At 41.6% G+C, this 24510-nt stretch overlaps 1 protein-coding gene across 1 annotated transcript; it reads left to right on the forward strand.

Annotated features, from left to right (window-relative positions):
* Positions 1-563: 563 nt before the first annotated feature.
* Positions 564-6852, forward strand: SPINK2 (serine peptidase inhibitor Kazal type 2). Its single transcript, XM_079153791.1, has 4 exons — positions 564-720; positions 1402-1445; positions 5083-5192; positions 6545-6852. The coding sequence occupies exons 1-4, from the start codon at positions 666-668 to the stop codon at positions 6588-6590; spliced, it is 255 nt and encodes an 84-aa protein (XP_079009917.1). The 5' UTR covers positions 564-665; the 3' UTR covers positions 6591-6852.
* Positions 6853-24510: the final 17658 nt, after the last annotated feature.

Consider the following 24510-nt stretch of genomic DNA (forward strand, 5'->3'; position numbering starts at 1 on the left):
ACAATGGACCTTTCCTAGTTCCCTGAGCACACTGAACTCCGTATCGTTTGCACTCGCTTTTCCTTGAACCTAGCATTCTTTGCCCCAAGTTTCCTTTTCCTCTTCTCAGCTTTCAGCTCCAATGCCATCTCTGAAATGCCTTTCCTGACCTCCCTAAGGAAAGCCCCTCGGGCCTCCCAGTGTTAGGAATTATTGTATGGGTGCATTTGTTTTGGAATTGTGTCCCACGTCTGCACACTGCACACCGGAGATGCTTAAGAAATAGCGGTGGGTTGATGTCGGCAAGGTTCTGGTTTGCTGAAGGTAGACGTCTTCTCCCTCCTTACTCCCATCCCGGGAGTGCAGAGGTGAGCGGCCTCCCTCCTTCACCTTCCAGTCCCGGGCCCTTTCCATGCCCGCCCCGCCCACGTTCTTTCGCGTCCCACCTCCTCCTCCTCCTCTCTCCTTCTTTTCGGGAAGTCGTTCTCCCTCCGCCTTCCTCTCTCCGGCCCCTGCCACGGCGCCCTCTCCACCTCACAGCGCAGAGCCCGCCACCCACTCCTCTCGCAGCCCCGCCCGCCCCGCCCCGCCCCGCCCTGTCGCGCGTCCGCCCCCGATGTCCCCCAGCCCGCCCGGCTCTCTGAGCGGACACAGGAGCAGCCCCGGAGGACAGCTGAGCAAGAAGGATGGCATTCGTGGCGCTGCGCATGTTCCTGTTGCTCCTTGCGGGGAACTTCGAAGGTAAGTGGACTTGGTGGCGAGGACCCGCGAAAAAACGATGGAGAGAGAATCCGCTGGCTGCCCCAGTCCCGAGTCCGGGCGGCGTTAGCGGCGGTCCCCGCCGTTAATGACGGTTCCAGGTCGCCGCAGGGGTCGAGGAACGCGAACTGGGGCATGTGGGGTGGCTTGGTAGAGCCATCGACCCTCTCTAGTTTTTGCTTGGGCTTCGCTCCCAGCTTTTTATAAGTGACACCTGCCCTCTGCTTTTTCTTTCAGTAGATCTGTTGCTGCCCAAGATCAGGCCTTGGGTGTTTTTGTACCCCGGGGTCCTGCTGGACGTCGCCGGGAGATGAGCTGGAATTGGGAATGTCTTGAAAAGGGGCTTTCACTCGCCCAGACAGGGCACATGGAGTTTTTTGTGCTCACACCTAATATTAGATTTTGTGTTTATTTCCTTGACCCACAGGGGAAAAAAATATCATGTATTGTCCTGACTTTTGTAACTTCAAAGAACTTTTTCAACCAAACCCAACAGGAACAGAACAAAATGTTCCTAAGGGGGCACAGAGCAGGTTGGTTCCAAGAAGCTAGGCACCAGAGGTAATGGGAGAAGGTGTGGATAAGTCACGAGATGGGTTTAGAAAGAAAAAAGAAAACCAACCTTTAAGAACTTTAATCGTAAATCACGTTTTCTCCTTACAGCCTCTTCACAACTTCAGAATGGTCATCTTTCAGGGTATAAAATCGTAAGTACACACCATTTCCACTCACACGGGCAACCCTCAAAGCCTCCTTCAGGTCTGACCTGCAGCTTCTGTTGACTTCTGCTGCTGCTGCAGCTTCTTTTTATAATGACAATCTACCCCCTTCCCCCACTTTTTTGGTAATGGGGCACTTTGTCCTTGAGCTATATCCCCAGTCCTTTTTATTTTTTATTTTGAGACAGGGTCTCATTAAGTTACCTAATCTGGACTTGAATTTGAAATTTTCCTGCCTCAGCCTCCCGAATTGCTGGGATTGCAGTTGCGCACCACTCTGCCCAGCTACATTTTATGTACTTTATCATATTACATTTTGTGAATGTAAATGAACATCAAACAAGAAGCAAAGGCTATTTAGACCTTGCTATAATAGCAAGGGAGTCAGCCAACATTGCTTTCATTTGGCTACTCCAAGGTAGGCAGAGGAGTGGGAGAGCTTCACAGTGGTAAAAAGAAAAGGAAGGCTTCAGGTAGGGCTTGGTGCAGGCTGTTGGCCTACAGAAGCTTTAGTGGAGAAGCAGGAAGCGGGGCATCAGATGGGATTGGCTACGGGTGTGCATTTGGTTTTCCGTGGTTGGTCCCGAGTTGGAATTGAGGACCAACATTAGGGAAATTGTCAGTTATTAATCAAGTCCTGCCTATTTGGGGCTGATTGTTAAAGGGCTTATTGTTTGGCTTCTGAATTGTCACTGGAGGTAGCAATCTGACTTCTTCCATGTCTGAGTTAACCAGGCTGGCCATATGTGGATAGTTTGTTAACAACCAAAGCTCACACAACCACCCCATACTTCAGCTATTTGCAAACAAATACCGTTCTCCTTTCTCTCTAACCAATTCCCACAGCATATTGACCACTAACTGGTTGTAGACTGTTCTGCTGTCTGCCAATAGACATTCCTTTTTTTTTAATTTTTTTTTTTTTTTGGTGCTAAGGATTGAACTGAGGGGCGCTTAACGACTGAGCCACATCCTGAGCCCTTTTTATTTTGAGACAGAGTCTCGCTAAGTTGTTTAGGAGCTCACTAAATTAGGCTGACTTTGAACTTGTGATCCTCTTGCTACAGCCTCCCAAGTCTCTGGGATTACAGGTGTGCATCACCCTGCCCAGTGCTGCCAGTAAACATTCAGCTCTTTGGTTGGCAGAGTTATTTATTTATTTTTTGGTAGTGCTAGGAATTTAACCTAGTGCCTTGCACAGACTAGACAAGTTCTCTACTACTGAAGTACACCCCTGAAGAGTTGTATTCTATTATGGTACTGGGGATTGAACCCAGGGCTACTTTTATCACTGAGCTATATCCCCAGCCCTTTTAATTTTGAGACGGGGTTTAGCTAAATTGCCCAAGTTGGGCTTGAACTTGTGAGTCTCCTGCCTCAGACTCCTGAATTGTTGGGATTACTGGTATATGCCACCATACCTGGCTCAGAGTTGTATTATGTTTTCTTTTCCTTTTTCTTTCAATACAAGGGCTTGAACCCAGGTCTTTGAGCATGCTAGGCAAATGCTGTACTACTGAACTATATATCCCTATTATCCCTATATTCCAGCCTGAATTATATTCTTTTTTTTTTTTTTTTTTTTTTTTTTTTAGTTGTCAATGGACCTGTATTTATTTATTTATTTACATGTGGTGCTGAGGATCAAACCCAGTGCCTCACGCATGCTAGGCAAGTGCTCTACCACTGAGCTACAACCCCAACCCCTGAGTTATATTCTTAACAGGACTGAAGTGTGTGTATGTATTCAAGCCTTTTTATGCCAGTCACCAGTATAATTTTATTTAAAAATAATAAACAGAACATAAACATGAGTGTAAAGAAATAAAGTCAACGTTTATATGAGAATGGTGTCAAATGTTCCAGAAAGACTTGCTAAAAGACAAATTGCTTAAAAATTGCTGTTGAATTAGGTGTAGATGAAATAACTACAAATAATTGAAGAAAGATTTTTAAAATGTTTACTAAGTTGTTTTGCAAATGTTTTAAAATTGTCACTGTTTTTGAGACCAGTGAGTCTCAACTTGGGGATGTTTTGCTCCCTGCAGGCATGTAGAATATTATTATTACCCTGGGAATTGAACCCAGGGGCATTTTATCACTTAGCTATATCCCCAGTCTTTGTATTTTAAATTTTGGGACAGGTCTCACTAAGTTGCTGAAGTTACCCTTGAATTTACAACCCTCTTCCTCAGCCTCCTGAGTCACGGGGATTACAGGCGTGGGCCACCATGCTCGACTTTACAGTGTTATTTTTGATATTCCTGACAAGGAATCTGCTAAACAGTTTTAAATGCACAGTACAGCCTCCCCCAGCAAAGAATATTCTGGTCCAAAATGTGAATAGTGCTGCAATTGAGAAACCCCACTTAAAAAAACTAAAAATCAAAATCCTCGGTGCTAGTTTATGAATATGATTTCCCCAGTGATAGCACCCAGAACTCTATAATTATTTGAAACATTCAAAGAGAAGGCCTTATCCTCTGTATTAATCAGGATTAGATTCAGCTGCAAGTCACAGTGACTCAAAATATCATCTCACAGTGCTGCCATCCTGGGATTTTTCCCTTGTCTTTCTGGTCTGTAAGATAAAGGTTGGAGCAGCAGGATGGAGGCATGGATGAAGGAGGAGAAAAAATGAGGGGTGCGAGGACATGCGCCCGCTTGCTCTTAAAGGAAGTTCCTAGAAGGTACTGCACAATAGTTCCATTTAGGCCACATAGCTTGAACTGTGAGATCTTGTCTCCAAACAAAAACCTGGTGCAATGGCGCCTGCCTGTCATCCCAGGGACTCAGGAAGCTGGGATGGGAGATCAAAAAAAAAAAAAAAAAAAAAAAAAAAAAAAAAAAAAAAAACAGAATGAATCAAACAACATAAATTTTTAATAATAAAAATAAAATTAAAAAAAAGTTTGAGGCTTGCTAGGCAACATCGCAAGACCCTATCTCAAAATAAAATTTTTAAAAAGGCCCAAGGATGTAGATCAGTGGTAGAGCACCTGCCTAGAGTGAGCAAGACTCTGAGTTCAGTCCCTAGTAACACATACACACACAATATATATATATACATTTATGTGTTTTTTGTGTGTGTTTGTGTGTGTGTGTATATATATATATACACATACACACACATATATATACATTTATTTATATTTATGTGTACATATAACTGGCCATATATATTGTTAACCTTTTGTTAAAGTAAGAATGTTCACCATAGTCTGATCACTGTGACCAGTTCTTGTCCTGACCTAGCTCCTGACTAGTACCTATGAGTAAGACATCACTTCTCTTGCTTCAGTTCTGTCACATCAGAGGAATGAGTTCCAATACCCCAGATTAGGGTTCTTGAACAAAATGTCACAAACTAAGTGGCTTACCAGAAATTGTCTCATAGTTTTGGTTGCTTGGAGTTCAAACCAAGGTGCAGGCAGAGCTGGTTCCTTCTGAGGGCTGTAAAGGACAATCAAATTTGTAATCCCCCTGCCTCAGTTTCTCCAGTAGTTATATGGGATGCTTCCAAGAAATCTAGGGAGACTTGGGATTTTGTCCCCCACTTAGCTATATTTGTAACAAGCGTGTCTCAAATCATTCTCTAATTTCTTTTTCTCTTTTTCTTTTTTAGCCGGAGTGTTATCGATATAGGTTACCAGGATGTCCTAGGGACTTGAACCCTGTGTGTGGAAGTGACATGACCACTTATCCCAATGAATGTACTTTGTGCATGAAAATGAGGTAACATGATTTTAAAACTGTAGACTAGCCAAGTCTTCTTCATTTCTTTCTTCTTTAAAATTCATTTTGTGTGCAGGCATGTGTGTGTGCGTGTGTGTGTGTGTGTGTGTGTTTGCAGTGCTGGGAATTGAACACAGGGCCTTGCATATGGTAGGCAATGCTCTACCCCTGAGTTGTATCCCCAGCCCTTTTTATTTTTAATTTTTATTTTACCTTTTTATCATTTTAATTTTAAGATAGGATCTTGCTAAGTTGCTGAGGGTCTTGCTAAATTGTTGAGGCTGGCCTTGAACTTCTGATCCTCCTATGTCAGTCTCCCAAATCCCTGGGGTCACAGGCACATGCCCTGCCCATTTCTTTTCTTTAATTTTGATTCCTTGGAAGTAGTGTGACTCTTTCCTTGAATGTAAAAGTCAAATGTGACGTAAGTAATCTCAGTCTTTAGAGTGACATTTAAGAAAAGGTAAAATCATCAGTGCATTTTCTAGGTCAAAGTTAGAGACTGAGGTTCACGATTAATCAGCTGAAGATCAGATAATCAAGTTATCATGGATGCACAATTTCCCCAAATTAAGAGTATATTTAAGAGCTGGGGACTGTGGTTCATGCCTATATTTCCAGCAGCTTGGGAGGCTGAGGCAGGAGGATCACAAGTTCAAGGTCAGCCTTGGCAATTTAGTGAGGTCCTCAGCAACTTATCAAGACCCTGTCTATAAAAAAAAAGGGGTGGGGTGGGGTGGGGAGGGAGATGGGGAGGAGGATCTGTGGTTAAGTGCCCCTGAGTTCCATCCCTGGCAGACACAAAAAATAATGTATTTGGGGGCTATAGCTCGGTAAAGCACTTGTCTAGCATTCTCAAGTCTCTGGACTTGATCCCTAGCACTGCATGCACACACAACCAAAAATATTTAATAGTTGGAATATTATATTTTCTTTTACATTTAGAGGAGGTGCACAGGTCACCTGCACATCTATACTACTAGTAGGGAAGTAGGGTTTACTATTTAGTAGAATGTTAAGAACATGACACTTGATGCCCTTCATGTGACCAACCCCCCCGCTTTAGGTATGCCACTTTGTACAGCAAGGGCACATTCTCTGACCTCAGGCTTCACCAAGTAACCTCAGTCTTCTCAGAGTGTTCCTCGGGGCTAGTGCCCTGTGCTCCAGGGTGAGGGGCAAAGCGCAGACAGTGGGAACTTTTGCCTCATTTCCTAGATTTAGCTTAAAACTATGAATATTAAGCAAATGTAGCTCTGGAAAGAAGGTAATGTATGATGACATGGGTCTTTTTAGCACCAATAGTTTCAGTATGATAGGTAACGATACTGTTTTTATGGTTCAATTTGCAGGGAGGAAGGTCGTGATATTAAAATCATCCGAGATGAGCCATGCTGATGGGCAGGTTCCAGAAGAGAGGAAGCAGCAAGACCGCCTTCCTCATGAATACATCCCATTCCCCCTTTCTCTTTTCCTACTTTGTTGCATGAGATTTGTTACCTCACCTTTTCTAAGAGGAGGTGTGGAAAAGAGCCATGTGTAGCGATGGCTAATTATAAAAAAAGTCTTGTTCTTGGATTTTGCCCTTCAGCTCAGCTGATTGCCCAGGTGACTTGTGCATTGCTTCCTTTAATTGAAATAAAATCAGCATTGAATTCAACGACTGCTGTTTTCCATTTGTGTTCATCAGCTTTGTTTTGCTGTGGCCAAAATACGTGACAAGAACTACATCAAAGACAAAAAGTTTATTTTGGCTTATGGTTTCAGAGATATTAGTCCACCTCCGTCAATTCCATGCTTTGGGCTGGAGGTGAGGCCCAGCATCATGGCGGAAAGCTGCTGAGCTCATGCAGGGTCAGGAAGCCCAGAGAGAGTGGGGAGAGGCCACAGATGCAACCTCGAAGAGCACACGCCCAGTGACCCACCTCCTCCAGCCAGGCTCCTGCCTACAGTTACCACCCAACCAATCCTTTCAAACTGGGATGGACTGATCGGATTACAGCTTGCATAATCTAATCATCCACATCTAAATACTCCTGCATTAACACAGGAGATTTTGGGGGACACCTCATGTCCAAACCATAATACTTGAAAATGTTTCCCTACTGTAGAGGAGGCAAAATTTTATCTCCACCCTATTTTAGGGTTTTTCCCTTGGGCCTGAGAATTAAATAAATGTAGACTGATCAATGGGAGAAAAACATACATTTATTTCATACGAGTTTTTTTGTGGCATGAGAGGCTTTGTATGGAAACGATCCAAAGATGTGGAGTTGAACACTTACATACTAAAGTATCTAAGAGTACTAAAGTAGACAGAGTAATGAATTATGAGACTAAGACAAGGTAAGGGGACTTGGGCTGGGGTAGTTAGTTAACTGGGTGGAGAAGTGCCTCCGAAGATAAGGATTAATCTAACAAGGTTTGTATAGGTTCCCCCTGGCCTCAACTTCTTGTCCTTGATGATAAAAATGTTACTTTCCTTCTGGAACAGGTCATGTTTCATGTGGGAACTTCATCTACTTTTGAGAAACAGAAGGAACGTCCGACTGACCCTCTTGCACCTGCCGTCTCTAAAGTGCCTTTAACTCAGGAGAGCTAATATGCCAGAGCAGCAGCATCTTTGGGTGGCATGTCCTCACCCCTCCATCACTCAGCAGTCTCAGAGTGGCTCTTTTCCTCCCAGGCAAAGGTGAGTTTCACTACATGACAAGTAGGATCATTGCTGAGAGGACAATATCTATCTTGGTCCCCTTGTTCCTTTTCCTGATTCCTGGATAACTACTTTGTGTGTAACTGGTCCAGGGTTCTGCACCTGGACAGAAAGCGTGAGATACTTGGAGCTGATGTTAGCCTAAGCTGGTAAAGTAAAAAATCATTAAAGTGAAAATGTGTATTAGTTTCAGAATCTCCTGACAATTTGATTTTCTTCTGGGATAATGCAGGAAATTGACTTTTTTCTCTTTTTAGAGAATTGGTTCTCAATCCAGGGTGATTTTTCACCAGGGGACATTTGTGGTGTCATATCTGAGGTGTGGGTGCCAGCATCTCCTGGGTAAAGGACAGGATTCTTCTACATATCTTCCAATGCACAGCACAACCCCCACTAACAACTTTTTGTTCTGAAATGTTACCAATGTTGAGGCTGAGACACTTTTTTTAGCGTTTGGTACAGCCTAAACAATAAATGTTTTATAACAATAATAAAAGAGGCCAGGGGTTAATTTAGAATGATAGTGTTTTCTGGGTAATGCATTCTAACACTAGGAAATGGTGAGACATGAGGCACGAGGTGACTGGGAACGAAGAATAGCAGAAAGATCATGACTTTTGGTGGGGGGAGATCAGCTAAATTCAAAATAATTCTGATTCTCATACCCATGCTTCAGTTTTCTTATCCAGAAAATAGGGCTAATGCTTAGCTCATGGGATTGTTGTGAGCAAATTGCTTAGCATAGTGCTTGGCACACGGAAGCCACAGAAATAGACGCTCTTGCTACTTTAAGAATCCCTCTTAGAGCCCAGTGCAGTGGGAAACGTCTGTGATCCCAGTCATTCAGGAGGCTGAGGCAGAGGATCACAAGTTCAAAGCCAGTCTCAGCAATTTAGCAAGGCCCTAAGCAACTCAATGAGACCCCCTGTCTCTAAATAAAGTATTAAAAGGGCTGGGAATGTGGATCAGTGGTTAAACGCCCCTGGCTTCAATCCCTGGTACAAAAACAAACAAACAAATAAACAAACAAAAAAATCCTTTTAGAGAAGAAGAAATAGGAACACAAAGGCAAAGACATTTAACCAAGAATTAAGAATTTAATGGAAACAGATTAAAAATCTGGGTCTTCAGATTCCTAATCCTCCATTTTGTATAGATCAGTGGCAATGAAGTGGGAAGTTACATAGCATAAAGGTGCCAAAAGTAATGTCCTATAATTTCTGGCTTAAAAGTTTGGTAAAAGTAGTATATGCGTTCTGGACAATTTAAAAATTTACAAAAGCAAATTGTTAAATTTAAAAATGAAATAATAATATAAAATGAAGTGAATAGTAATTTAAAAACTAAAGATGAATGAGTTGCCAATCTCTCCCAGTGTGTGTGTGTGTGTGTTTATGTAAAATCACACACATTCACACAAACTGTCCTATAAACTTGCTAATTCCCCTTAAATACTGGGTTCATTTTCATGTCAACATATGTCGGTTTTTTGGTCTGATTTTTTGTTGTTGTTGTTCTAGAGATTGGGGATTGAACCCAGGGCCTTGCATATGCTAAGCTTGTGCTCTATCACTGAGTTACACCTCAACCTAGTTTCTTCTTTTTATCAGCAACCCATTATTTTATTATTGTGCCATACTTTTTCCAGTATCTATTGATCTATGCATATTTAAGTCGTTTATTAGGATTCTCTTGGTCGAAAGTGTGAGAATCCCAATCCCAGGCTGAATTGGAGAGGAAATTAGCCCTAGATGAAGCAGAAAGACTAAGTACATAGACTTGGAGTCAGAGGTCTGCATGCACTGGCCAAGTTGCTCTTTGACTTAGTTTGCTTGTCTGTAGAGTGAGGAGTCCAACGGTGCCTACCTCACAGGCTGTTGTAAGGATTAAATATGACACTACGTGTGATGTGATTGGAACACTCACAATTGAAAAGTTGGTTATACTACAGAAAATTGTCCTTTTAAAAAGAACCCCCGCCCCATCCTGGCAGTTGAACCCAGGACCTCAAGGGTGTGAGGCATCCACTCTACCACTGAGCTATACTCCCAGTTCTTAACTTGATTTCTTTCTTTCTTTTTCTTTTTTTGCTTTTTTTTTGAGACAGGGTCTCAAGTTGCTTAGGGCCTTGCTGAATTGCAGAGGCTGACCTTGAACTTGAGATCTTCCTGCCTCAGTCACCCCAGTTGCTGGAATTATAGGATTGCACTACTGTGCCTGGCCTTAATTTGCTTTCTGTCAACAATGCTTCTGTAAGCTTGCGGGTCAGGGCTGGTGGCCAAACAAAAGCGGACAGAAACAGCCCAAGCAAGCTTTATTGGAATTTGGCTCTGGGGCAAAATTCCTAGCCCTCTGGGGGTACAGGTCAGGGTGGACAGCCAGAGAAAATCGGACCTGGCCCTGGCTGCCCAGGATCTTTATAGGCCAGAATGGGGTGGGGGTGACCCTGCTGAGAGATAGGTGGATGTAAGGGTCAGTGGGGTCTATCTGTTGGTGTTTGATTGGTCGCTCTTTGGTGCGCTGCCTGCTGCCTCAGTCATTCTGTTCCCATGTCGCTGCTCAAGTCCCGACCTAACAGCTTCATGGATATTTTTCCAAGTCAGTACATATAGCTCTACTTCATTTTAAAAAAGAACCACATACTGTCCTATTATACAGACATATCATAATTTATTTATTCACTCCTGTACTGTTGGGCATTCCTCATTTTCAACATCACAAATAATGTTACAATAACATCTTTGTACACATATTCTCTTTTATATGTGCAAATATTCTGTAGGATAAATTCCTAAGATTGGATTTATTTAGTTAGATGATAGATTTAAAACATTGGAAGACATTGCAAAATTTCTTTCAGAAAATGTTCTACCTGTTTACATTTCTGTGGAAAATGAGTGTCAGTTTCTTCTTTCTGCTATCATTATTTAACAGAAGTACCACCTGTCATTTGTTCAGTCACAGTTGTAGTGCAGACTCAGATTTGTATCCATCCTTTATTGAGGAATTCCTTTTTCCATTAAGAATGTTTTTATTACAAAAGTGATATGTACTAATTGTAGTTACCTAAAGTAAGTGGTGAGAAGTATAGTCCTGCAGTCCATGGGAAGTTCTAGAATAGAAGTTTCCCAAAGACAGAGATCCTGGCTAGGCCCAGTGGCACATGCTTGTAATCCCTGCAGCTTGGGAGGCTGAGGCAGGAGGATCAAAACCAGCCTCAGCAAAAGTGAGGTGCTAAACAACTCAGTGAGACTCTGCCTCTAAATAAAATACAAAAGAGGGCTGGGGATGTGACTCAGTGGTTAAGTGCCCCTGGGTTCAGTCCCTGATCCCAAAAACAAAAAACAAAACTACCACCACCACCAACAACAACAACAACAAAAAAAAACCCCAAAAGCAGAGATCCTGCCCATGTGGCTTATCATTCGATCTTCAGTGCCTGGGCCAGGGCCTAGTGCAGTATGTATTGTTGACTGAAGAGATGAAACAATAGCCGAGGGGGTTCATGAAGTAATGACAACAGAACCACCAACCTCCACGAATTTCCTCCCTTCCCCAAGAACAAGCAAGACATCTCAAACCAAAACCCATACACCAAAAACCAGCTTTTAATTCTTGCCCAGTGGTGAATTTCACTTCCCCCTGTTATTCTTAAAAGGAGAACAGCACTGAAGACCCAGATCATCATGAATGGTTCCAAGAGCACAACTTGACTTGGTTTGCAGATTTTTTTTTTTTTTTTTTTTTTTTTTGTGGTGCTGGGGATTGAACCCAGGGCCTTGTACTTGACAGGCAAGCACTTTTCCAACTGAGCTATCTCCCCAGCCTGGCTTGCAGATGTTTTGAGGGATTTATACTTTCTTTCTTTTTTTTTTTTTTTTTTTTTTCTTTTTTTTTTTTTTTTTTGTACTATGGATTGAATCCAGGGGTGCTTAACCACTGAGCCACATCCCAGCCTTTTTTATATTTTATTTTGAGACAGGGTCTCACCAAGTTGCTTAGGGCCTCACTAAGTTGCTGAGGCTGTCTTTGAACTTGTGATCTTCCTACTTTAGCCTCCTAAACGACTGGGATTACAGGCGTGTGCCGCTGCACCCAGGGAGAAATAGATTTTTTTAAGAAAGAAATTGTTTAATTGTTTTGTCTTTTTTTTTTTTTTATAAAAAGTTATTTTGACACACTGGACATTTTTCTTGATAACCAAACTTTTTTTTTTCTTTTCTGGAGAGCCTCAAGGATAGATCACAAACACCAAATGTTTGAACTGCCACAGATTTAGGTACAAACGATCTAACTTCCTCATTTTTGAGAAGGGAAAACCGAGCAGCAGATGAGTTAAGAGATTTGCTCAAAACAACATCGTCCCTCTGGGTCTAGTTGGTAGCGATCAAGATGATGATTGCAGTTAATGACTGACTTGGCGTTAGTTTTCAGCTTTGTGATTGTCCCCTTCTTCCTTTAGAAGTGGGCAAAGGTTGCAGAGAGCTAGAGTAGAGATGGGAGCTATCACTGGAAAATTTCCTTGGGGTGTGAGACATTCTTCCTCGTAGTCTATCAGAGTGAAGTTCTCAACTCAGATGGTAAGAGAAACCGGAAGCTGGAAGGATCAGTGCCATGAACCCAATTTGGATGCCTGTGGTGTTGGTTCGTTCTGCCCCCTCGACTCTGCTGAGCTGGTTCTTGGTAATGGTGGGCTCCATTTTCTTACTCTGTCTCACATACCCTACCGTAGAGCACTCTACATTACTACTTTCATTAAAGGCTATTCAAGTAGATCTCTGGACCCCTCAAGTCATCCCCATAGACTGTTCTAAAATGTAAATCCCAGGGCTGCAGGTATAGCTCAGTGGTATTTACTCCTTCTTAGCATGTGGAGAGACTGGGTTCCATCCCTAGCTCCAAAATCTAAAAAATACAACATATAAAGAAAAGTACCTATAATGCTGGGTGCGGTGGTACATGCTTCTAATCCTGGTGGCTCAGGAGGCTGAGGCTGATGCAGGAAGATCACAAATTCAAGGCCAGCCTCAGCAATTTAGTGAGGCCCTAAGTCATTTAGTGAGACCCTGTGTCAAAAGTCTTTAAAAACCCTTTTTTAAAAAAGACTGGGGATGTGACTCAGTGGTTAAGTGCCCCTGGGTTCAATCCCTCGTACCCTCCCCTACTCCTCCCAAAAGACATATATAAAACAAAAATTCCGCTGAAATATATGAGATATCACCATGCTCTAATGTTTGTGTCCCTCAAAATTTGTATGTTGAAACCTCATCCTCAACATGAAGAGGTGGGGCCCTTTGTGTAAATGACCCTCATGAATGCATTAGTGCCCCTATAAAAGAGTCCTGAGGGAGCTCGTTTGCTTCTTTCATCATGTGAGAACATGACTAGAAGCTGCTGTCTATGAACTAGAAAGCGGTCCTGTATCATAGACAGAATCTTCCAGCTCCTTTGTCTTGGACTTCTCAGTCTCCAGAATCATTTGCAATAAATTTCTATAGTTTATAAATTACCCAGTCAAAGGTATTATGTTATGGCAACCCGAATGGACCAAGACAGGTACGTATTTTCTACTATACCATGATATAGATATTGAATCTTCTCTTTCAAAGAATAAAAAATGGATTTAAAAAAAGATCATAAAAAAAGAGGCCATGCATGGTAGGTGCTACAGTTTGAAAGTTTGAGTCCCTCCAAGATTCATGTTGAAACTGAATGCCCCGTATTAAGAGGTGAGGCCTTTAGGAAGGAAGGTCTTCAGAGAGCCCCGCCTAGGGCATTGTCCAGTGGACGCTGATACCACCGTTTACCGGTGACGAGTTCTGCTCCTTCTAATGTTGAAGATTGAATACTAGAGAAGCACGCCAAGGCAAGCATATTAAGCAGGTTTTATTTAAAGCTAATAATACAGACTTCTCCCGGCAGGAAGAAGGGGGCCATGGCTGATGTTCTAAAGTCCCAAGAAGTGAGTGCACCCTCCATCTTTTATAGGTTAAATTCTCTTTTGTTCTCCAGTTCTCTCCCCCCTTATCTCTCCTTCCTGCCTACGTGACTAGGCCTGGTTTTTCATTAAGTGAGAAACCATGGGCAGGGGGAGGGCCAGGGTGATTCAGGCAGGCAAGGGCCCAGGGGGCATTAATTAGCAGTTCCTGGCTTGCAGTCCTTGATGAAGGCAGGTAAATTTGGTAATCAATGGGCTCCGGAGATCCTTGACATTCCATTCTTCCAGGGGCAGTCTCCAACTTCCAGAGGCAGATGATTTTATGGCCTCCATTTCCTCGATTTGACCCGATCCCCTATTTCTACACTAACTACCTGTTCCCAATTCTTCAATGCCAGGGGCCAAGGCAGAGAGCCCCCCTAGGGCTCTGAGACCTCAGGCTGGCAGAGCCAACAACATACAGTTCCAACCCTGGGGAGTCACGGGCACCTGATGCCCAAGGTGAGAGCAGCTGTGCAGATCGTACCCAGCAAAGCTATGGAGGCTGGGCTGCCCAGAGTGTGAACGGCCCGAACCAGAAATCAATGACCATCATATTATCTATCAGTGTGTCCAAGAAGTTTGTTCTGGAGCATTAAGATTTAACATTTGCTCTGTTCGATTTTGGAATTGGTCAGGACCTATTTTATAGTCCTTTCTTCTTCCCATTCTCTCTTCTCTCTCTCTCTCTCTCTCTCTCTCTCTCTCTCTCTCTCTTTTTTTTATGGGAATGCCTATCCTATCTGGGTCCCATCATTGTGTTTTGGAATCACATAACTTGTTTGATTTCGTAGGCTCACAGCCGGAGGGAAATTTCCCTGGGGATGAATCATGCCTCGAATCTAGTTCATCTCTGAATCAGATAAAACTTGGATTTAAAGTTGCTGCTGGAATGACTTAAACTTTTGGGGTTATGGGAATGAAATGAATGTATTTGTATGTGAGGAAAATATGAATTTTGAGGGGCAGAATGCTATTCGAATATTCATGTATCACATTACAGTGAAATAACGATTGTTTTAATACTTGAATGCTCAGTAGATTTTGGGGGCAATGTTGTTTAGGCTTACACAACATTATTTTGAACATATGATAATAGTATGCATAATACTGGCTACTTGCAATTGCCAGTAGCTAGCTCATTTAAATTGCCATATTACTGAAAGAATGGACATTTTTTTAAGGTGTCTGTTTTACCTCAACTCCCTAAGGTCTCCCTCCCAGTGATGGGAACAAAGCCCTTCAAGCTGTTCCAGGAATCAGCCCCAAACAGGGAGTAAAAGGGTAAATTGAGCCAGAGAGCCAGATAGTGCTCAAACAGTAGGATTACCAGAAACTGTTGACCAGAATCTACACCCTTTTGTAAAACATTGTGAAACATGTTGTATGTTATCAGCAAACCCAGACCCCCTTTGAAATTTCCTGGCAGCTTTGTTCCCCTTTTCCCTTTCATGTGCGACCCCTCCCAATGTGTGGTCTCTGCCTTTATAAACCTACAAGATTTTCTGCTAGGGACTTGACTCCTCGAGTTGGGTCCCAGCGTGCTGGAATAAACACCTCTTGCGGTTTACATCAAGTGACGCCTCCTGCGGTTGATTGGGGTTGCCGTCAATCCATGGGACAGAGTTGGGGTTTCCTTTTTGGGGGCCTTACATTTGGGGGCTCGTCTGGGATAAGACGGCCCCCCCTCATCCGCGGAGTCGACCTTGGAGGTAAGAAGGGGTACCCCGAAGTTGTCTGTCTTTGTCTTGTGTTTTGTTAGTTGGTCTGGTTCTGTGAGCGCGCTTTCGGTTTCGGTGGCAACCGTTCGGTGACTCGTGAGAGTGGCCGGACAGTGGTCGGTAGACGTGCCTGGGGGGCCACAGGTTGCAGCCCTGGGGGCCGCCCTAAGGGTGGAGTAGAGCCAGGGACGCCTGGTAGTCTCCGTAGGTAAGGGCGCTGATGGGGTTCAATTGGTGGATCAGAGATTGGCGCCCGTCTGTATCTGGTTCTGTTGTGTGTTTGTGGCGGAGGCAGAGGAAGGGTTGGAACAACTGCGGGGTTCTCGGCCCGGGCTACTCTCGGGTGGACCCCAAAGTTTCCTTCTCTGGACTCCCCCTCCTGACAGCCCTGAAGGGTAACTTAGCAAAGTAGCTTCAGTCTCAAAAGTAATGAAAAATAAGGTCTCATAATTTTAACATCCAACCTGTCCTGATGAGATGGCTAAAATGCCTTAGACACAGAGTTTCTGTTAAAACCTGTTAGATTCTTCCAGATCTCAGTCAAGGCTTACATTGAAATATAAATAAAAGAAGCCTAAAGGCTCAGTAGGAGACTGGTCTCAAACCCAGGGAAAGAAAAGGTAAAAGGAGTCTTTAAAACTCCAGCAAAGTAAACTTTATGGTACTTTACTAAAGTAATTAACGGCCGTATCATTTTTCCAGGACTCTTGTTTTTTTTTAATTATATGTTTTTTGAGCTCATGATTTTTTGATCAGTTCTGTTTTTATTCAACTAGAGTTTTTGAACATCTGTTACATTGCAATGGAGATTCACCTATAAAGTTACAAGTCCTTGATTTTGTGTTATTTGTATGTCGTGCTGTCTAATGTCATGTTTTGTCTGTATCAAAACTGAGCACTCCTAAAATTAAGATTTAAAAATGGATCCGGATACTTTTAATTCACGTGATTTAAAAAGGTTCAAATTGGGTAAACTAATAAAAGTAAAATGTCTTTGAAAATAACTCAAGTCTCTAGGTGGTCAAGCTAATAAAATATTGATGTTAATAAAGTGTCTAATATCAATTGTTTCTAAGACTTTTCTTCAACAGGAAAGAGACAGCAAATACTGTACAGGACACTTGTCTGATATCTTGGTTTTTACAGAATAAGTGAATTAGAGTTAACATTTATGGGATTACTCTAATGTGTTTGTAGAGACATCTGATTAATTTACAAAGTTAAAATGCTAATTGTTAAATAATATCGAGTACTTTTAACCCCTTAAATTCCATGGGGTATCATACTTAAACATTATTGGTGTTTTCATAGGTTGGTAAATAAAAGGGTTTAAACTTGCTTTGTGTCATCACTAAACTAAAAACAAGGTTACTACGAGTTATGTCCTAACAAGTGCAATTCTATATACAAAGGGTCCCAAAAGTTTCAACTGTGTTTCAATTAGAGTACTATAAACAACAGAATATTTAATCTTATTAAAATAGAGTGATTTATCTAAATTCAGAAATTTCATAAGAGTTGTTTCAGAATGTGAACAAAAAGGGGTCAACAAATAGGAAAGAGAAAATAAAAGATTCTGGGTATGGAAATATATTTACTAAAAGGAAAAAGGAAATGTTTCTGGGTAAGAAAGTGCTTGTGTGATGAAATACATGAGGGTCTAAGTAAGTGCTAAGAAAGTCGGTGTAAGTAAAGGACAAGTTTCAACAAGTTTGTGTGTAACTAAGTTGGTTATATGTATGTGAGATAGCTAAAACTATTTAAGGTTTTTCCTAAGGTGAAATACTAACGTTCTGATATAAACCAAAGTTTAATATATAGGGTAGAATGACATGGTAAAATGACAAGGATTTGAAACACTAATTTACTCTTAACTTTGTGTCTATTAAGTTTTATTGTTTAGAACAATTAGTCTTAAAAATTGGGGTGTATACAATTATGGTTAAACAACTGTTATAGAGTATTGTACTATGTTACAGAGTCTACATTTTTCTTTAAAAACTAAATTTGGTAAGATAAAAGTGTCAAGGTAATTGTGAAATGGTCACTAGTTGTATATTAAATGTGTTCATATTTTTCAGGACCACAAGTTTTTAAAGCAAGGAATTTATTAAGCTCTGCTATCCTCCAGATTAAACTTGTCTGTAATGGTAATCTTAAACTTATAAAGAGTAAATTTTATTGGGGATTTATTTCTATCATTTAATGTTCTATTATAGGACCTGCTATCAATAGGGTATGTGTAAAATTTGTTACTTTTTACACTGAGATAAAGAATTTCAAATGTAAATGTATTTCTAAACATTAGAGTCTGATTTGTTTAAAGGTTAATATTGTGAAATATGAAAGAAACATGAAAACATTTTGCCACTTAATCACACAAAAGGAAAGTTAAAAGCTCTCTCAGCCTTTCTTTGATTCATGTTTTAGATACTATGTTAAATTGTGTTAATTATAAAGTTTATATAGACTCAGGAAACAGTATATGTAAACTACTTAATGATATTTAAGGAAGAAGCAAAGATCAACATCAGAATTAGAACACTTAAGATCTGTAAAGAGCCCTGCCTTATCTGAGATAAGGCTCTGCCTCCCACCTTACTGCATGTTAGAGTGACTCCAAAATAAGTCAGACTTCAGCTTATTTAAAGTTATAGTCAAAAAATTGGTTCTTGTTGTAAAAGTACTGTGATCTCAAATAGGGGATAGAATGTAGTTCTCAATCAAAATTCAAGATAGCTATTATATAAGCTGAATATATTTTTACTCTTGCTAATTTCATTTTGTAAAACTGTTACCTGTTAATGTTTTGCAGAAGTAGCTGCTCCAAGAACACACAACCTAGGTAACTTGTGATAATAAGCCATCACCTATAGAATAGATAGTGGTAACTTCCAGTACTAATGCAGACTCCAGTTAGATAAAAGGGTAAATAACTGTAAAGTTATGGACATTAAAGTTAAAGCCCATTACTCTTACTTTATGACTGGTGAGACTGGCTTGCTGGATAATTAAGATCAAACTTAGAGATTGGAGTTAAATACAGAGGTCAAGTTTTCAAGTCCATATTTGGGTCTTGCCCTCAAAGTCAGCCTGAACCCAGGGAATAAGAGAACTTCTCTAAGGAGCGTTGCAACTCTGGGTCACACAACCTCCTGATCAAGGAGATTGTTGAGACTAGAGGATGAAAAATCATCCAGTGCATCTGCTGCAGAGGAGGGTCATGGAAAAGGGGAAACATCCCTTGATGCTTCTAAAGGAAGTCACCTCATCAAGAGACCCTGCCTAATCAAAGTCACTGGTGGAGCTAAGGAGCCGCTCTTAAGTTCTGTACGAGTGACCCCTGTGGGAACTCAGCTGACTCTTTAACAAGACAGGAACCAGGTCAATTTGACCAGCTTGATCTTAGATACCCAGCAAAACAGTTAAAACCAAAATATAGCCATTCTTAGGCATTTAAAGGAAATAATAGTTAAATGTAACTTAAGATGTACACTTGTACTAGTCCACTAGAATAGACTGGAAGCTACAAATGAGAGAAAGATTCTTCAGCAAATGTGCCTGATAACTATCAAGAGAAACTGCCAGAGTCAGAAGTTTTTAGTCAGTTTAAGGCCTGCAGACCTTCCTAAGCTACACAGGTAGACTTAATCTATGTTTGCTAGTATGCTTATCTATTCCTAAGTAACAGAAGTATAGCGATCTCTATTAAACACAGGTTATACCAATAAAGGGATATTTTACAAAATCAGATGATATTAAGTAGCTTAACTATATTTTCTGGGGACATCTATGACATTAAGAGTTAAATGTTGTGTTTACATTCCTGATAACCTGGACAATGTTAAAGTCCCCAAATAAAGGCCTTGTCCTCTCCAGCCTTTGCTAGGCCTAGTTATGGGAACAATTTCTCAGTTCTTTCACCTCCTGGTGAGAGATTAACTTCTGTCATTTTCATGATACTCAGTGGCATGTTTCAGATGCTGCAACATTTACTTTGTACTAATCTCATTTCAGTCCTCATGTCTTTTTGTTCTTCTGTCATAGAAGCAGCCACCCCCAGATGACTTTACAACCTGCTCTTCCCCGACCAGGCTTCTTCCTGGGACCCCTCGATTGACCTGATTTTTTAAAAAAGGAGGAACTCCAAACTGCTTGCCCCTCGCTGCCCCCATTCAGCTTTGAAGCAGCCAGAACAACCGACGCCCCTTTTCATTTCCTTAACAAGCAGTTATGGGTTCCTAAAGCTAAAGGGGGGAATGAAGCCAGGATTGGGAACAGGTAGTTAGTGTAGAAATAGGGGATCGGGTCAAATCGAGGAAATGAAGCCATGAAGCCATCTGCCTCTGCAAGTTGGAGACTGCCCCTGGAAGAATGGAATGTCAAGGATCTCTAGAGGCCATTGATTACCAAATTTACCTGCCTTTATCGAGGACTGTTTATCAAGGACTGCAAACAAGGGGCTGCTAATTGGTGCCCCCTGGGCTCTTGCCTGCCTGAAATCGCCTAGTCACCTTCATCAGGGAAAGAGTAAGTGCTGTACAGGTACTAATGCTCAGGCAACAATACCAGTCCCTCCGCCAAGGAAATAGCTTTGGAGAAGAGTATATAGAGACAGAAGTTCCATGATTAGAACTTACCAGAAAAGAAAATGGGGAAATGAAAGAATGGACATTTTTTTAAGGTGTCTGTTTTATCTCAACTCCCTAAGGTCTCTCTCCCAGTGATGGGAACAAAGCCCTTCAAGCTGTTCCAGGAATCAGCCCCAAACAGGGAGTAAAAGGGTAAATTGAGCCAGATAGCCAGATAGTGCTCAAACAGTAGGATTACCAGAAACTATTGACCAGAATCTACTCCCTGTTGTAAAACATTGTGAAACATGTTGTATGTTATCAGCAAACCCAGACCCCCTTTGAAATTTCCTGGCAGCTTTGTTCCCCTTTTCCCTTTCATGTGCGACCCCTCCCAATGTGTGGTCTCTGCCTTTATAAACCTACAAGATTTTCTGCTAGGGACTCGACTCCTCGAGTTGGGTCCCAGCGCGCTGGAATAAACACCTCTTGCGGTTTGCATCGAGTGACGCCTCCTGAGGTTGATTGGGGTTGCCGTCAATCCATGGGACAGAGTTGGGGTTTCCTTTTTGGGGGCCTTACATTACCTACTTCCTATAGGCAGTCTTTGTTTTTAGAAAAGAAAGTTTCATTTTCCTGTGCTGAAAATGGCAAAATGTTCACCGATGACTTTTCAAAGTGATAAGCAGAAGTAGGTGGCCCATGAACTTTCCTCCTGTAGAATTAAAGTGATCTCAGAATCGAAAAGATTGAGAACCTCTATTCCAGGGCTCTTTTCACACGTTCTTCTTCAAACACCCAGTTAGGATCAAGTCTTGGTCAGTAGTCAAGTACTCTCTTAGTCACAGATTCTTCAAAGAAAATAATCAGACAAATTATCTAAAACTGTGTTAAACTTCCTTTAGTTGTTTCTCTGTCTTTGTTGTTGCTTTTTTTTTTTTTTTTTGTACTAGGGAATGAATCCAGTGTCACTTTACCACTGAGTTTTAGCCCCAGTCCTTTTTATTCATTTTTTACTTTTTGAGTCAGGGTCTTGCTAAGTGGTCAAGACTGTCCTTGAACTTGGGATCCTCCTGAGTTACTGGGATTCGAGGTGTGTGCCACTGCACCTAACTAAGCTTCCTCCAGTTCTCATCCATAGTTTCTCTCTGACTTCATACAGTCACATTTAGATGTATTTACATCTAGATGACACACACAATGAATGAGAGCATGTGTGAGGCACTGGGTTCGATTCTTAGCACCACATATAAATAAAGGAATAAAATAAAGGTCTATCAACATTTAAAACTATTTTTTTGAAAAATAGCATTTGAAAGCAGTTAACAATCATTGAATCTGTTAGACTACAAGATTGCATAACTCATGTATCATGTTTAGATCACAGTTTTATTTTTCTACGTTGAAAATGAGATAATATTCAATTTAATGTGTCTAATAGTCACATTCACTATAGAATTCTAAACTGTAGCATTAAAATCACAGGCAAATTTTAAGGGATCCTGTGATTTAAAGTACTGTCCTTTTTGTTCCTGATTATTTAAAAGAAAAAAAGCAACTCTGTTTCTTTATACTTTAGTAGATTCAAAAGTTGATTTTTCTTACTGGGAAGAGGATCATGTTCATATGACATTTATAATAAAATTAGATAATTAGATTTCATAGTTCCTGTGGCTTTTTTTCATTTCCAAGTAAAATTAGATTTCCTTATATGTAGAAAGAATATTTGGGAAGGAAACACATCAGAACATTAATACAATTAAATAAATGTACACAAAATTTCTTCAAGGATGTCTACTGCTTTGCTAATTATAATAAAATATGCCTTTCTAAAAGTTGGGAGAGTAAGAAGGAAGGTCATAATTTTTAAAGCCACAAGATGAAGGAAGTCTTATTTGAACCACCAAATCCAAAAGCCAGAAATAGCCCGCCAATAATCTTTTGCAGAAAGACCCAAATATGGTTCCTCCCTGGAATCCTTCCTGGACAGCGCTGGGACACAAGAGGGCAGTGGCTCCCTGAGAAACAGCCTCAGTGGCTCAAATGCTCAGGCAGCCAACAGCCAGGTGATGCTGCTAGTTGGGAGTTACATTTCTCTCTCTCTCCCTCCCTCCCTCCCTCTCCCTCTCTCTCTTCCTCTCTCTCCCTCTCTCTCCCTCTCTCTCTCCCTCTCTCTCTCCCTCTCTCTCTCTCCCTCTCTCTCCCTATCTCTCTCCTTCCCTCTCCCTCCCTCCCTCACCCTCTCTCTCCCTCTCCCTCTCTCTCCCTCTCCCTCTCTCCCTCCATCTCTCTCTCTCCCTCTCTCTCCCTCCCTCCCTCTTCCCGCCCCCCCCTTCCTTTGGTAGTACTGGGGATTGAACCAGGGTCTCACTAAAGTGCTGAGTTGAGCTCGAACTTGAGATCCTCTGGCTTCAGCCTCCCCGCAGCTGGGATTACAGGACTGCAGCACTGTGCAAGGCTGCCCACAGTTTCTTAAGGCTCTTGTGCTTTGGTTCTTTGAAGACACCATTTCTGTGATGAAGCTGAGCAAAGGTCCAGTTAGGGATCTGGGTAAAAAGATGGGGAATAAAAAAGCCAAATTGAAGCAATTTTGCCCTCTTGGGTAGGATTAAGGAAAGGTCTTCAATTGTGGCTGAAAAAGATGGGATTGAAAAGCTTCCAGGGGAGGGTTCAAGGTCAGCTGACCAGAGCAAAGATAACTCTGAGCTTCTCTGCAGAAGGTGAGTTTATGAAGAAGCTTCCAGCCTTTCTTCTCTTGCGCTGCTTCTTACAATCCTCTTCTGGTTCATGGGCTTTCATCCTCAAGGATATTTCTGCTTACATATTATTTAGACAATGCATAATAAGATCCAGTGTTTCTTTAGTCATACAGTTTACGAAGTCTCTTATACTTTACAAAGTACTTTCATGTATGTTTTTTTGTTCATGATTTAAAACGGGTTGACTTCTTACTCCACTTTAATGATATTTATTACAGGCAATAAAAGCTCCACTGTAGCAACTAAAGCTAATATTAAAAACCCCAGAATGAATGGGATCAGATACTAATGACCTCACATTGTCCTGGTGACCTGGACCAAGCCCTGTCAAAAGGTCCTGATGGGGCTGAGTGAGAGGGTTAAAATCTTGTTTATAGAGTTGGGCAACAGATTCCTCTTGAAAAGGAAGAACAAGGAGGCACCATACAAGCTTTCCCCACTCAGGGCCTTCAGAGACATCCATGCCCATCGAGTGTGTCCATTAGGAAGACAACTTTATATAAGCCACTCCTCAGGCCTCTTGGCTTACAACACAGACAAAAAGGAATAAATAAGCAACTGACCAAGGGGTTCTTGTGAGGCATGGAAAGTTGCTGCTAAGTAGAAATCGGATCATCAGAAAATGGAATCACAGCACCTTGGACATTTTTTATACCCTTAATCAAAATTTTGAATTAATATTAGGTGCATAAAGTGGAAATTAGTGAATTAGCAATTTCTCTTTGTTTCAAACTGATCATTTTTGGGGAACAGATGTTTCTTCCACCTTCTTCAACTCTCTTTCTATAAGGTTCCCAAAATATGTCTCACTGACATTGTACAAATGCCTGAACTTCTATTTTTCATCAGTCCCACCAGTCTTTTAATAAACTCTTATCTCTTCAGGTTCTTCTTTTATTGTGCGGATAGTTCATAGAAAGTTAAGACAGAAATAGTAAACTCTAGGCAAAATCCCAGGAACATTCCCGGCCTATGGGAAGTGTTACTAATCTATTGTGACACATCTTCTCAGGGCCTGGAGTGAGCCTTAGCATTCTCAGTACAGTGTTGCTGGCGGTCTACATAGGCTCACAGAGCTGGGTCTTGAGTGGAGGCCTACTGGGCATCCTCGGCAGCATAACTCAGACGAGTTGACAATATGGCTCCCCCTTGGAAAGGGGGCTGTAAATAACAAAGGCATAAAGGAGAGATGCTAATAAGGTCAAGTTTGCTCTATATCAGAATTTCACCCTAGGTTCTTTGCCTCATTTCATTTTTTTTTTTTTTTTTTTTGGTGGTGCTGGGGCTTGAACCCAGGACCTTGGGCGTGCTAGGCAAGCACTCTACCAACTGAGCTATATCCCCAGCCCACTGCCTCATTTCATTTTAATTACCAGAAATAAGAAATCAGGATGACTGAGCTACAAACTAATAACTTTAGAAACATTTATCTGAAACAGAGTAATACTGTCAGGCCTTCATTCCAAGCCTTGGAGTCTCCTATCTACTGGGCCAGGGAGGCCCACACAATGGGTGTGGAAGTGTTAGATGGAAAAACATTGAGAGGCTCCTTCCAGGAGGACTTTGATAGTGCCATT

The sequence above is a fragment of the Sciurus vulgaris genome, assembly GCF_902686455.1.
Source record: "Sciurus vulgaris genome assembly, chromosome: 9".
NCBI classification, from domain to species: Eukaryota; Metazoa; Chordata; class Mammalia; order Rodentia; family Sciuridae; genus Sciurus; species Sciurus vulgaris.